The following is a 14,321-nucleotide window of genomic DNA, read 5'->3' on the forward strand; positions in this document are numbered from 1 at the left end:
ACACCCATCCCTGGCTCCCCAAACCCCTGAGCCCCCACTCCTGGGAACCCGTATCACACCGTGTCCCACCCAGCCTTGTCCCCATCCTGTCCCCACCCAGCCCACAGCTTGTGGCCACCCTGCCCCCACCAGGTGCCAGCTACGCACGACGGGAGAGACCTGACCTCGCTTCCTTCCCCTTTGGCCAAAGAGCCACCAACGACGAGACAGTCACCCCCTGCAGCCAGTGACAGCCAGTCCACATGGCTGGGGACACCGGGATGGCCGGGAAGGTGGCACAGCTCCTGTGGGGTGAGTGCCCAGGGCACGGGCCTGACAGCCCGGGAATGGGGAGGGGGCACAGGGGGGCTGCGGGGTCCCCTGAGGTCCCCAAGGCCAGCAGGGCATGGAGCCCAGTGTGACCAGAGTTGTGTGGTGGCCATGGGGACAGGAACAGGGGGACAGGAATGTGGGAACTGGGATGTGGGGACAGGGACAGGGAGATGGAAGTGTGGGGACAAGGATGTGGCAGAAGGAACCTTGGGGCAGGGACAGCTGTGTGGACAGGGACAGGGACACAGGCATGAAAGGACAGGGACAAGGGGACAGGCCCTATGTTGATGGGCCATGAGGACAGGTGCCAACAGAATGGGATCATGGGCACAGGGCCACGGGGATGTGGCTGTGGGGCTGGAAGGGGTGACCTGTGCCAGCACAGTGTCCCCATGCCTGAAGAGGTGTTGGCTGCTATGTCCCTGTCCTCGAGACATCTGTACCACAGCAGTGCCCCCACAGAGACAGTTAGGGACAATCCTGACACCCGGTGTCCCCGTGCTGCTGTCCCTCCAGTGCCGCCCCCACCCAGCCCTGTCCCTTCTCCCTTCCAGCCCAGACCCTCGGCCTTGCTGGTGAGTCCTCAGGGGATGCCGTGGCCCCACCCCGCTGTCCCCAGCCCCACGCTGGCCCTGGCAGGCTGGTGTCCCCTGTCACCCACAGGTGCCCAGACCACCCAGCTCCTCGTGGAGCCCCCCTGGACGCCGCCGGTCCTGTGGGACCGGGTGACACTGACCTGCCAGGGCTCGGGGACCACCGGTGCCACCATCTGGTACAAGGACAGGCAGATCTGGGGGCAGAAGGGACCTGACCACTTCACTGTCACCGAGAGTGGCACCTACACATGTTACAGACCTGGAACTGGGCGCAGCCCCTCCGTGAGAGCCTTAAATGGTGAGGGGATTTTGGGGGTCCCCAGCCTGGCACCCACAGGGATCTCGAGAGCTCTGGGTGGGCTCTTCTCCATGGGTCACCTCCTGTGTGACCAGAGCCTGTCCCCTGGTCTGGGGACATCCCAGAGCATCCCTGTGCATGGAGATTTCTCTCTTACATTGGGTGGCCCCTGGTGCCTCCTGGTGTCACCATGACACTCCTGACGCCCCTGGTGTGACAGGACCCCTCTGTCCCCCAGACCCACTGGTGCTGCAGGTGCCAGCACGGGCACTGCTGGAGGGGGACACGGTGACACTGCACTGCCGGGGCAGAGATAACAAACAGCTCACAGGCGTGTACTTCTACCGTGAAGAGAAGCAGCTGAGTGGGCCCCATGGTGGGACCGAGCTCTCCCTGTCCCCCCTGCAGCTGAGCCACAGTGGCAACTACAGCTGCAAGGGCTGGATGGCGTCACATTGGAGTGAGTCGAAGCCGGTGACAGGGACAGTGCGCAGTGAGTGCAGGGATGGGGACAGGGAAGCCCAGCATCCTCCAAGGCTTTCCCCACCACTGCCTGAATCCTTCCTCCCTCCCTTTACTCCTCCCTGGCTCACCCAGAATTGCCCAAGTCCCTCTTGGTTTCCCCCATGACTGCCCAGTTCCCCCTGCACATCCCTCATCCCTCTCTTTGTCCTCCCCAGCCCTCCCTGGATTCCCCACCCCTTCCAAGGTCCCTGCTCCACCCTCTGGCCTCCCTTCGCTCCCTGGGTCCTCCCTGGGCCCATCTCTAAACCCCAAATCATTCCCTGAGTCTCCTCAGCCTCTTGTCTGGCTCTCCATCCCTGCCTGGGTCTCTCCCCCTTTCCACGGGGTCTCACCAATGTCCCCAGGTCCCACCATGCCTCCCAGGGTCCCCTCCTGCTCACTGGGATCCTCTCTGCTCCCCTCCAGTCCCTCCCTTTCCACTCCCATGTCCCTATGCCCCTTCCTGTGTCCCCAACCCCACCTGGGTCCACAATCTCTCCTGTTTCCCCCTCCAGGGGTCCCACTCTTGGGGGTGTCCCTGTCAGTGCAGCCCCCTGGGGGACAGGTGGCACTCGGGGACAGCCTGGTGCTGAGCTGCGCGGTGGCCACGGGGACAGGTCCTCTGTCCTTCTCCTGGCACTGGGAGGGCTCAGGGGCACTGCTGGGCACCGGCCCCCGCCTGGAGCTGCACCACGTTGGGGACAATGACAGCGGCCAGTACTGGTGCCGGGTCAGCGACGGGGAGAGCGTGGCCGAGAGTGACCCCCTGAAAGTCACCGTGCTGGGTGAGCGGGACCCTCAGGCTGGGGGTGACCCCACCCATGGCACCCCCATCCCACTTCGCCCTGTGTCATCCCCTTCTGTGTCCCCGCAGTGCTCGTGGCCAATGCCACCATCACCCCCGGTCCCCTGTCACACCCGGTGCGTTCAGGTGACAACATGACCCTGCGCTGTTCGGTGCAGGTGGGCTCAGCCCCTGTCACCTTCACCTGGCTGCACAATGGGACAGAGCTGGCCCAGGGTCCCCTCCTGGAGCTTGGGGATATCGATGTGGGACATTCGGGCACCTACCAGTGCGTGGCCACCAACCAGCTGGGACAGGACGGGCTCCGCGTGTTCCGGGCACTCAGCCCTGAGCTGGCTCTGGAGGTGATGCTGCAGGGGCACTGTACCAAAGGTGGGGTGACACAGGGTCACCAGGGAGTGTAGGACCCCTGGGGTGATGGCTAGCCCTTATGTGTCCCCCTCTGTGTCTTGCAGTGGCTGCAGGGGTCGGTGGGGCCCTTTTGTTCCTACTTGCGCTCCTGGCTGTCTTTGTGGTTTGGCACTGGTGGCACCGCCTGGGTGGGTGACAATGGGGGGATGGGCATCCTGGAGAGGGGTGGGAAGGTCCCCAGAGAAGGGGGGCCATAGGGCAGCAACCACAGCCCCTGATTTGGGAGGGGCTGAGCCCCCAGTGACCATGGCTCAGAGCCCTGGCTAGGGTTGGGGGGTTGTGCAGGGATGTTGGGGGTTCTATCACGGGCCCCCCTCCCTGCCAGGCTCGGAGTTCTGGGATCTCAGGGTGTTGGTGTCAGTGGGATTGGTCAGGGATACTGGGAGGGCATCAGGGATACAGGGGGGGCATGAGTGATAAAGGGGGGGGGGGGGGCCTGGGGACAATTGTCTGTCTGTTGGTGGTTCAGCATTCCCAAGGGTAGATGGGGGCCCCTGGATCTCCGAAGTCACCCCTCCAGTTTTCCTTTGCAGATGCCAGGAAGCACCAGAAAAGGTGAGTGCAGGTTCCAGCCATGATCCACCTTGTACCCAAAGCCCCAGGACCTCCCATCCTCTTCTACGCACCCCCTCATTCCCACAGGGCCCCCCCAGATGCCCTGGAACCCCCGGTGGAGGATCCTCAGGCTACGTACATGGAGCTGCAAAGGCAACCGTGGGAACACAGTGACATCTATGACAGCCTACACCAAAAGTTGTGATGCTCTGGGAAGCGGGAGGCGCTGGGTGACACTGGGGGTGCTCCCTCCATGGCTCCTTTGGTAGCCCAATCCTTCCAAGGGAGGTAGGCATGGGTCAGGGGGTGGCTACACAGGGCACCCTGTGCTCCTCATTTCGTCTCCCAGTACCCCCAAGGGCTCCCCCTTCCCTTCCCTCGCACCTGCAGGGGCTCCCCAGCCCCATCCAAGTGCCCAAGAACCCTCAGTGACTGCCCCATTCTCTCCCCACACTGCTGGCAGGACACCCAGGGCTTTTCCATTCCCCCTCCCACTACCCCTGTCCCATCCCGCTGTAAAAGGGGGAGTCGGGGAGGATTCTTTCTGAAAGGTTTCTGGGATTAAAACGAAGGACAAATGGGGCAATATTATATCTGACAACAGTTTATTGACAAGGTAGGGTAAGTGTTTGTATCAAAGCGGGAGAGAAGGGAGTTGAAAGGGAACAGGATAGAGAGAGAAACAGAACACAGGGACAGTGTTACCACAAGAAGCCCGTGTGCTCTGTGGGCATCAGCTCGGCAGATGGAGTGTGTGTGCTGCAAGCCAGGGCGAGCCCACATGGCTTTTGTGATTTGCTGGGTGTGATCTGCAAGGACAGCACCTGTGTGTCTCTGGCACCGGCGAGCGATGGCTGCGGGCTGGCTGCTGCGGGCTGGTGCTGTGGCACGGGTGGCTCTGGGCTGCCTGCTGCAGGCTGGTGCTGTGGCACTGGTGGCTCTGGGCGGGCTGCCGTGGGCTGGTGCTGTGGCACTGGTGGCTCTGGGCTGGCTGCCATGGGCTGGTGCTGTGGCACTGGTGGCTCTGGGCTGGCTGCTGCGGGCTGGTGCTGTGGCACTGGTGGCTCTGGGCTGGTGCTGTGGCACTGGTGGCTCTGGGCTGGCTGCTGCTGTGGGCTGGTGCTGTGGCACTGGTGGCTCTGGGCTGGCTGCCATGGGCTGGTGCTGTGGTGGGCAGGTGCAGCAGGCTCGGTGCTGTGGGCAGCACGGGAAACGCAGTAGAGGAAGGGGGTGGGTGCAGGCAGGATCCGCTCTGTCGGTGAAGCAATGGAGGAGTCCAGGATGAGCAGGAATGAGCTGCATCGGGGAAGCACCAAAGCAGGGAAGAACGGGTGTGGACAGGGAAGAACCACCAGGAGGAAAAGGCGAGGGCGGGGAGTATTGGTGATATTTTTGTCCGACTTCCAAGAATAATGATGCATCTGACTCCATCTTTTCGGAAGGCTAATTAATTATTTCATTGTACTATATTATTCTATATTATATTACATTGCACCTAAACTGAATCTACCAAGCACTCAGCTGCACTCCACTGCACAGAATCTCATGACTGTCACCAACAGTCCCGACACAAACACAACTGGATTCAATTGGTCAGTAAATCAAAACACCCTCACCAGAATCCAATCATTAATTCCCTTCAGGTAAACAATCTTCCACAATGCATTGCACTTGAGAACAACACAGCAGCAGTAAATGAAATAAGAATTGTTTGGATCATTTTTTGCTTCTCTCACTGCTTCTCCCAGGTCCAGAGAATGTGAATCCCACAGGGAAGGAGGGCCAAGCTGACCCTCCGAGCGAGCCCCTGATCCCTCCAAGGAACCCAAAGTCAAATGCTCCTCTTGGGTCACAGTGAGCTGCTTTTATTTGCAAATGCTCCTCCCACAGCCCGATTTCCTGGGCGTTTTTTCCCAGACATTTTTCTCAGGCATCTGTCCCACCAGCCAGTGGGGCTCACTCACAGCCCCATCACAGAAGCTTTCTCTCTCCTGACCATCTGTTTCATGAAGCCTCACTGGGGACAGGGTTCCCAGCACATGTACAACCAAAAGAGCCATTTTTCACCTCATGTGTAGCATATGTTGAGACATAAATCCAAATCAGATTTGTTCCTCTGAACCCCCATGTGCTTAGTGCCTCTGCAATCCCCCTCCCAGTGCTCCCAGTAAGGTGGCTTATTGCTCCTCATCCCAGTTCCAAGGGGGCACAGGACCCGGTTCCCTGCTCCTGGGACAAAAATGCAGCTCTTTGGTTAAACTGGCAGAAATGGTGTTTCTTTGTTCAGCTCTGTCAAGGAAGCTGAACAAGGTGGGAGCCTCCCTTGGAATGGAAAATACAACCCTAACCCTTCTCTCTGAACTATTTTAACTTTGAAATTACGGGGCTTTAAGGCAAAGATGTGGGAACAAGAATAACAATTCTTTTCTGGTATGCATTGTGAAAAACAAGTTAATGGAAGTTGACTTTTGCTGCATATTATATGAATTGATATTACATTAATGACTCTATTGTTGATTAAATATCATGATGTTAGTGTTGGGACAGTGATATGTATTGTGGCGTGGCTGATGTTGTTGGGGTGGCCACCCAAGGGGGGGGCCCAGCCATGGCCCAGCCCCACTGCACAGGGATGGCCATTGCCCAGCCCTGCTCTGCCCAGCCCCAGGTGGCAGCCAGCACCTCAGGGTCCCACCCTGCCCCCTTGCCTTTGTTTCTAGCAGCTTTAGAGCTGCTGCAGAGGTGAGAATTCTGTGGGGGGAAAAGGCCCTGCCTGTGGTTTGCTCAGCACTGCAAGAAGCACAAACCCCAAAGGGATCTCAAGCAGTGGCTCTGTGAGGGCCTTTGATGGTTTTCAGAGCAGGGCTGGCTGGAAACCCCCACTGCAGGGCCAGCTGTGAGGGAACCAGTCTGGAAATGCAGGAATTGATCATTTGTTCCTCTTGGTAAGGGTTTGAGAGAACCAGAAACTGCTGCAACTCCCACAACAATCTGCTCAACATCATGACCTGGACCCTTCTTCTTGAACAAAACCTGCAGCCTTTGGATCCTTCCAGAAAGAATGTTTGGGCTCAGAATGGTGTTATCATATAAGAGAGAAAAGTGTGGAAATATTGAGCAGGGGCTCTGCCCAGCGGCCATGGTGGGGCTATGAGGATTGATCCTGTCTGGATTCCAGGTGTCCCCAGAGCTGCTCCATCCCTGACCCCTCCCCTGAGTGAAAGGCTGAGGGTTTGCAGGAATTGTGGCGTAAAGCCACCAGAGGAGCTGCTGTGGACCCGAGACCTGCCTGGGCTCAGGCGCTGCCTTCCTTCCATCCGGGATCATGGAGAACGATCGCGGGTGTTGCTCAGGGCGTGTGCCTGGCCCCGGGACACTGCTACGCTGCCAGTGGGCACTGGGATCCAACCTGCTGCCTTGGCGGCTCCTGCCCGCTGCCAGTGGTGGTGCCGTGAGCGATTGATGCCCGTGAGTTTGTAAAAGGAGCGATTTCCCCTCCTGCCTCCCGCCCGAGGCCGCCATGGCCCCTGAGGGGATGGAGCTGGACCGGGGCGCCCCCTGCTGGCCGGGAGTGCCCCCTGCAGCGCCCCCTGCTGGCTGGGAGTGCTCCCTGCAGCGCCCCCTGCTGGCTGCAGTTATCACTGCCGTAAACACGAACGGCGCTGAGCGTGAGGGAAAGTTCTGGCTTTGTGTTGTTTGTTCTGTTCTGGTTTATAAATTTGCTAGTAAAGAGCTGTTATGCCTTTTCCTACACTTTGGCCTGGAAGTCCCATCGTCTTTAAAAATAAAAAATGTTTTAGGCCTGGGTCTTCTTTCCATTCCAGGAATATTCTCGCTTTCCTTGGCAGATATTTCTCATTTAAATGAGTTGCCAACTCCTGGGTTTCAGCATGGATAGGACAGACTCCCCAAGAGGAGACAGGGTCAGGGACTTTGCCACCTCATGCTCTGCCTTTTAAGCCAGTTACGCCACCAAAGACCCTCACCCCAGGTGGCATTTCTGGTCACATGGCCTCTCAGGAGCTGTCTTTGGCAGAGTGTCACACTGTCCCCAGCGTGCCATGGCTGACAGACTGATGGACAGATGGGACCCTGTTTCACCAAAAGCAAGGCCTGACCCACCCCTGCCACACACAGCTCTTCCAAAATGTCTCCAGACATCAAATCTTTTCTGTCTTGGACACCCCACCCTGTGTAATGGCCTGAGCCCAGTGCCCTGGCAAAGTGGGAGGCCCCGGAACCCCCACAGGGCTTTTGTGACATGCTGGTGTGGGGAACAGGGCAGAGGAGGGGTTTGAGACAGGAGACAAGAGAATCCTGAGCCTCCTGAAGGCCGCTCTGTGAGGTTTGGGAAATGTCTGGGGTTTGTTCATTTTTGGTGGCTTTTCCTGGAAATCGTTCCTTGTGTGACAAGTTGGACTCTGAACCTTCTTGCTGTTGCCGTTGGTTTTATTCTCTCTCGTTGTGATTGCAGGAAATTGTTTGTCTCTCAGCCCTTTGGGATCTTTGTGCCGTCATGGGAAGGGAGTCGGGTGGTTTTTAATGGCAGCACACACACGAGTGGGTGCCCAAGGGTGGGGACACCCAGTGCTCCCCAGTTCCCCCCAGTGTCACAGCACATTCCCGTAGATGTCACCGGGTTCCCGCGGTCGCCCCTGGGGTCCCCGCAGCTCCGCGTAGGTCACGTGGGGATCCTGGAGGGTGGTGGCACGGGGGGACACTGTGAGAGACACGGACTGTGGGATCTGGGTGGGGTGACACTCGTGGGTGACTTGTGCCTCTGCGTGTGTCCCCCCCATACTCACCCCCTGCCCTCTTGGTTTTCATGACACGGGCGTACAGCACCTCCCCCTCCTCTGGTGGGGCTGGAGGATCCGGGGGGGCCCTGAGGGAATAAAGGGGATGTGGGGGAGGGAATGGGAGATCTTGGGGGTTGGGGTAAAAGGGAAGAGTGCGGTTTCAGCCCCCCACTCACCTTTCCTGATGCTTCATAGCAGCTGCATAAAAAAGGGGGGAGGAGTGACTGTGGGGTCCCAGGGCCTTGACCCCTCTCAGGATTCCTGAACCCCCACGGTACCCTCAATTTCCCACAGGACCCCCAAGCATCCCTGAACCCCCCTGAATTCAGGAACCTCACCCGTGCCCCAACAAACTCAGCCTCAAGAATCCAAAGCCTAGCAGAGAGAGAGACCCACCTAACAGCCCCAAAAACCTTGAAAGAACACCAACACCCGTGCAGGACCATCCAGAGTCTCCCTAAACCTTGCAGGGTCACAGTTGTGGGGGCCTCTAAATCTGCTTGGAACCGCCCGCCCCCCCCCCCCCGCATTGTCACCCACCCAGGCGTTGCCACCAGTGCCAGGCCACAATGACACCCACGAGCAGGAGCAGGAACAAAAGGGCCACACCGACCCCTGTGGCCACTGCAAGACACAGAGGGGGACACATGAGGGTCACCCAACAACCCAGGGGTCCTGAACCACACAGTGACCCCATGTGACCCCCACCTGTATCGATGTGTGTCCTTGTGTCCCGTGGTGTCACCTCCAGTGCCAGCTCAGGGCTGAGTGCCCGGAACACGCGGTGCCCGTCCTGTCCCAGCTGGTTGGTGGCCATGCACTGGTAGGTGCCCGAATGTCCCACATTGGTGTCCCCGAGCTCCAGGAGGGGACCCTGGGCCACCTCTGTCCCGTTGTGCAGCCAGGTGAAGGTGACAGGGGCTGAGCCCACCTGCACCGAGCAGCGCAGGGTCACGTTGTCACCTGTGCGCACCGGGTGTGACAGGGGACCGGGGGTGATGGTGGCATTGGCCACGGGCACTGTGGGGACACAGACAGAGCTGGCACAGGGTGGGGTGTGATAAGGGTGCCATGGGTGAGGTCACCCCCAGCCCGAGCGTCCCGCTCACCCATCACGGTGACATTCAGGGGGTCACTCTCAGCCACACTGTCCCCGTCGCTGACCCGGCACCGGTACTTGCCACTGTCATTGTCCCCAATGTGGCGCAGCTCCAGGCAGGGGTCAGTGTCCAGCAGTGGCCCTGAGACCTCCCGGTGCCAGGAGAAGGACAGGGGACCTGTCCTTGCGGCCACCTTGCAGCTCAGCACCAGGCTGTCCCCAAGTGCCACCTGTCCCCCGGGGGGCTGCACTGACAGGGAGACCCCCGAGAGTGGGAACCCTGCAGGGGAACACAGGAGGGATTGGGGACCCAGGAGGGGCAGGGGGACACTGGAGTGGAAAGAGGAGGATTGGAGGGGGGCAGAGAGGATCCCAGTGAGCAGGAGGGGACCCTAGGAGGCATGGTGGGATCTGGGGACAATGGCGAGACCCCATGGAAAGAGGGAGAGACCCAGGCAGGGATGGGGAACCACAAGGGAGGCTGAGGAGACTCAGGGAATGATTTGGGGTTTAGAGATAAGCCCAGGGAGGACCCAGGGATGTAAGGCAGACCCAGAGGGTGGAGCAGGGACCTTGGAAGGGGTTGGGGAATCCAGGGAGGGCTGGGGAGGACAAAGAGAGGGATGAGGGATGTGCAGGGAGAACTGGGCAGTGATGGGGGAAACCCAGAGGGACTTGGGCATTTCTGGGTGAGCCAGGGAGGAGTAAAGGGAGGGATGAAGGATTCAGGCAGTGGTGGAGAAACCCTCAAAGGATGTCAGGCTTCCCTGTCCCCATCCCTGCACTCACTGCGCACTGTCACTGTCACCGGCTTCGACTTGCTCCACTTTGACACCACATTGCTCACCGAGCCCCCACAGTAGTAGCTGCCACTGAGGCTCAGCTGCACAGGTGACAGGGAGAGCTCGGTCCCATCATAGCTCCACTTCAGATTAGCCTCTTCATGGTAGAAGTACACGTCTGTGAGCCGTCTGTTCTGCCAGCTCCGGCAGCGCAGTGTCACTGTGTCCCCCTCCAGCAGTGCCCGTGCTGGCACCTGCAGCACCACCAGGTCTGGGGGACAGAGGGGACTTGTCACACCAGGGGCGTCAGGAGGGTCATGATGGCGCCAGGAGACACCAGGGGCCACCCATTGTGAGAGAGAAATCTCCTGGCAGTGGAATGCTCTTGGATGTCCCCAGAGCAGGGGACAGGCTCTGGTCACACCTGGTCATGACCCATGGAGTGGAGCCCACCCAGAGCCCTTGGGATCCAGGCAGGTGCCAGGCTGGGGACATGAAAAGCTCCCTCACCATTTGAGACTGTCAGTGGGGGGCTGCGCCCGGTGTCGGGTCTGTCACACTCGTAGGTGCCACTCTCGGTGACATTGATGTGATCGCTTCTCTGCTGCCACCAGCGCTGCCCGTCCTTGTACCAGATGGTGGCACCGGCGGTCCCCAAACCCTGGCAGATCAGTGTCACCTGGTCCCAAAGCACCGCCGGCCTCCAGGGGGGCTGCACGAGGAGCTGGGTGGTCTGGGCACCTGTGGGTGACAGGGGACACCAGCCTGCCAGGGCCAGTGTGGGGCTGGGGACAACAGGGTGGGGCCATGGCATCCCCCGAGGACTCACCAGCGAGGCCGAGGGTCTGGGCTGGAAGGGAGAAGGGACAGGGCTGGCCGGGGGTGGCACTGCAGGGACAGCAGCACGGGGACACGGGGTGTCGGGATTGTCCCTAACTGTCTCTGTGGGGCCACTGCTGTGGCACAGATGTCTCGTGGACAGGGACACAGCAGCCAACTCCTGCTCAGGCATGGGGACACTCTGCTGGCACAGGTCACCCCTGCCGGCCCCACAGCCACATCCCCATGGCCCTGTGCCCATGATCCCATTCTGTTGGCACCTGTCCCCATGGCCCATCAACATAGGGCCTGTCCCCTTGTCCCTGTCCCTGCATCCCTGTGTCCCTGTCCCTGTCCACACAGCTGCCCCAGCCCCAAGGTTCCTTCTGCCACATCCTTGTCCCCACATTTCCATCCCCCTGTCCCTGTCCCCACATCCCCAGTTCCCACATTCCTGTGCCCCTGTTCCTGTCCCCATGGCCACCACACAACTCTGGTCACACTGAGCTCCATGCCCTGCTGGCCATGGGGAGCTCAGGGGACTCCGCAGCCCCCCTGTGCCCCCTCCCCATACCCAGGGTGTCCGGCCCGTGCCCAGGGCACTCACCCCACAGGAGCAGCGCCACCTTCCCAGGCATCCCGGTGTCCCCAACCATGTGGACTGGCTGTCACTGGCTGCAGGGGGTGGCTGTCCCCTCGCTGGTGGCTCTTTGGCCAAATGGGAAGGAAGCGAGGTCAGGTCTCGCCCATTGTGCGTAGCTGGCACTTGGTGGGGGCAGGGTGGCCACAAGCTGTGGGCTGGGTGGGGACAGGATGGGGACAAGGCTGGGTGGGAAACGGTGTGATACGGGTTCCCAGGAGTGGGGGCTCAGAAGTTTGGGGAGCCAGGGATGGGTGTCCAGGGGAATGGGGGAGCTGAGGAGGGGGAGTCACCAGCGATGGGGCCATGGGAATGGGGTTCCCAGGGCTGGAGGACTCAGGGTTGGGAGTCCCAGGGGAATGTGGGCTCCAAGGATTTGGGGTCACGGGATGTGGTCCTCCTGCTAAAGATGAGATGCAGGGGGTATGGGTGTTCCTGGGAGAACCAAGGTTCTGGGGAAAGGAGGATTGCAGGGGATGGAATGAACAGGAGAAGGTTCCTTGGGAATGGGGTGCTGGGCCATGGAGATCCTGGGGAATGTCAGTAATGGGTTGGGGGTTACCGAGAGGGGGGACATAAGGAATGGGGTTCCCATGTTTTGGTTCCCAGGGAAATGAGTGTGGCAGGGATGGGCAGGGGCTGGGTGAGCCCGTGGGTCTCAGCTCCTTCCCTGGGTGCCTCAGATTTTGGGGAGACCCAGAGCCCAGCACAGCCCCCATAAGCTGCCAGCGGCCTTGGGGTCACCCCAGACAGATTCTGAGGGTCTCTGGGTCTGTGTCCCCACACCCCCAGTGTCTTTTCTCTCTCTTCTTTTACATTTCCATCATTTCACCCCTCAATTTCACAAGCCCTCAGTTCGTGCTTTGATGATCCTGGGGGGCACCTGAGCAGGGAAGGGGTTGGGGGAAGCCCAGGGTGGGGGAAGCAGAGGTGAGGGGTCTGCAGGGAGGGCTGGGGAGGCTGTGGGCGATGGGGATGTCCACATTCCCTCTCCAACACTTTCACTTTCTCTCTCCTACAGAAGAAGGAAGAGGCCGTTTGACACCTTGGTCACACAAGGGGGGCAGGTTCTGTCCTGGACGGGCACATCCGGGGGGCTCCTGTCCTGGGGGGATGCTGTCCCATGGGTGACACATGCTGGAAGAGGGGGTCCTGTCCTGGGCCATGGCAGCCTCAGAGACTTCTCCATTCTTACTCGTTCCCTGCAGGATCTGAGCTGGCAAGAGCAGCTGGGGAATGGAGCCCCGGACAGGAAGGAGCTCCCAAACTCCTTGAAGCCAGCGGCCACCCAAGGGTGGGGCCCAGCCATGGCCCAGCCTCACTGCACAGGGATGGCCATTGCCCAGCCCTGCTCTGGCCAGCCCCAGGTGGCAGCCAGCACCTCAGGGTACCCGCTGCCCCCTTGCCTTTGATTCTGGCAGCTTTAGAGCTGCTGCAGAGGTGAGAATTCTGTGGGGGGAAAAGGCCCTGCCTGTGGTTTGCTCAGCCCTGCAAGAAGCACAAACCCCAAAGGGAGCCCAAGCAGTGGCTCTGGGAGGGCCTTTGATGGTTTTCAGAGCAGGGCTAGCTGGAGACCCCCCCCTCGCAGGTGCAGCTGTGGGTGATCAGTGAGGAACTGCAGGAATTGATCATTTTGTCCCTTTGCCCAAGGGACTGAGAGAGCCCCAGAGCTACTGCAAATCCCACAACAATCTGCTCAACAACCTGATCTGGACCCTTCTCCTCCTTCCTGCCTTGCTGTGGATGGACATTGGCCGGATGCCCCTCACTCACCACAGCCACTCTCTCACTGCCCTCCACACTTGGATGGGGAGAGAAAATTGAGCAAAGGGTTCCTGGGTTGAGACACGGACCAGGACAGATCCCTCATCAAATCCTGTCACGGGTAAAACTGCCTCGAATTTAGAGATATGAATTGAATTTATTGCTGACAAAATCAGAGCAGGGTAAGGAGAAGTCAAATAAACCTTTCAATGCACCTTCAAACTGTTATGAATGACTATGCAGTCATTGTTTTTCACTATTATACTGGTTTTTGCAAATTATTTTGGTATACTTCAGTTTGTAATCACTTTTCAACTGCTTTTGATATACTACAATTGTCACCCTTTTTACCCTAGTCCTGTGTAGAATATATATTTTAGTGTGATAAATATATTATAGTTTAGGATCTCCCAAAATATCAAGATAGAGACAATGTGCGGTATATTGCAACATTAACCGTTGCAGAGGTAGCTAATGTCTTTATTTGTGTAACCAAGTGACAATGGTGAGAATAACTCAGATAATTGTGTGAAATAGCTAATGTTGATTTAATGTACTGCTGGAGTATCTCACCTCTATGAGAAGAACACAATAAAAAGTAGGAAGTAAATAAACATCAAAAGAGAGAATGCAAATTGGAATTTACTACTGACCCTTTGGTTATCAAGAGCTGTCAAACCACAGAACAGGGCGGGGCTTGTGAGCCCATAAAATATATAAATTTAATCTGCAGTATGGTTTGTACTTTATGAAAATGAATCTAGGATCAAACCAAGCAAAAGAATTCCAGTAACAGTTCATGTAAACTGGAAAGAATGTTTGAATATGTTTAACCCTCCTGAGTGTGTATTTAAGCAATCCCATGAAAAGATGTGTAGGAAGAATTGTTGAGGTTAATGGTGTGCCTCTGGCAGCTGCCAAGCACCCAGCCCGCTGT

At 58.5% G+C, this 14,321-nt stretch overlaps 1 protein-coding gene across 1 annotated transcript in view; it reads left to right on the forward strand.

Moving 5' to 3' along the window:
- Positions 1 to 902: 902 nt before the first annotated feature.
- Positions 903 to 14,321, forward strand: part of LOC311166163 (uncharacterized protein) — a gene marked incomplete at both ends in the record, with an annotated part of 50,534 nt that continues 37,115 nt past the window's right edge. The window contains 1 exon segment of the mRNA XM_084227632.1: positions 903 to 1,037. Coding sequence (XP_084083758.1) covers positions 903 to 1,037 — 135 coding nt within the window.

Source organism: Fringilla coelebs, assembly GCF_963513975.1.
Source record: "Fringilla coelebs genome assembly, contig: SCAFFOLD_64, whole genome shotgun sequence".
NCBI classification, from domain to species: domain Eukaryota; kingdom Metazoa; phylum Chordata; class Aves; order Passeriformes; family Fringillidae; genus Fringilla; species Fringilla coelebs.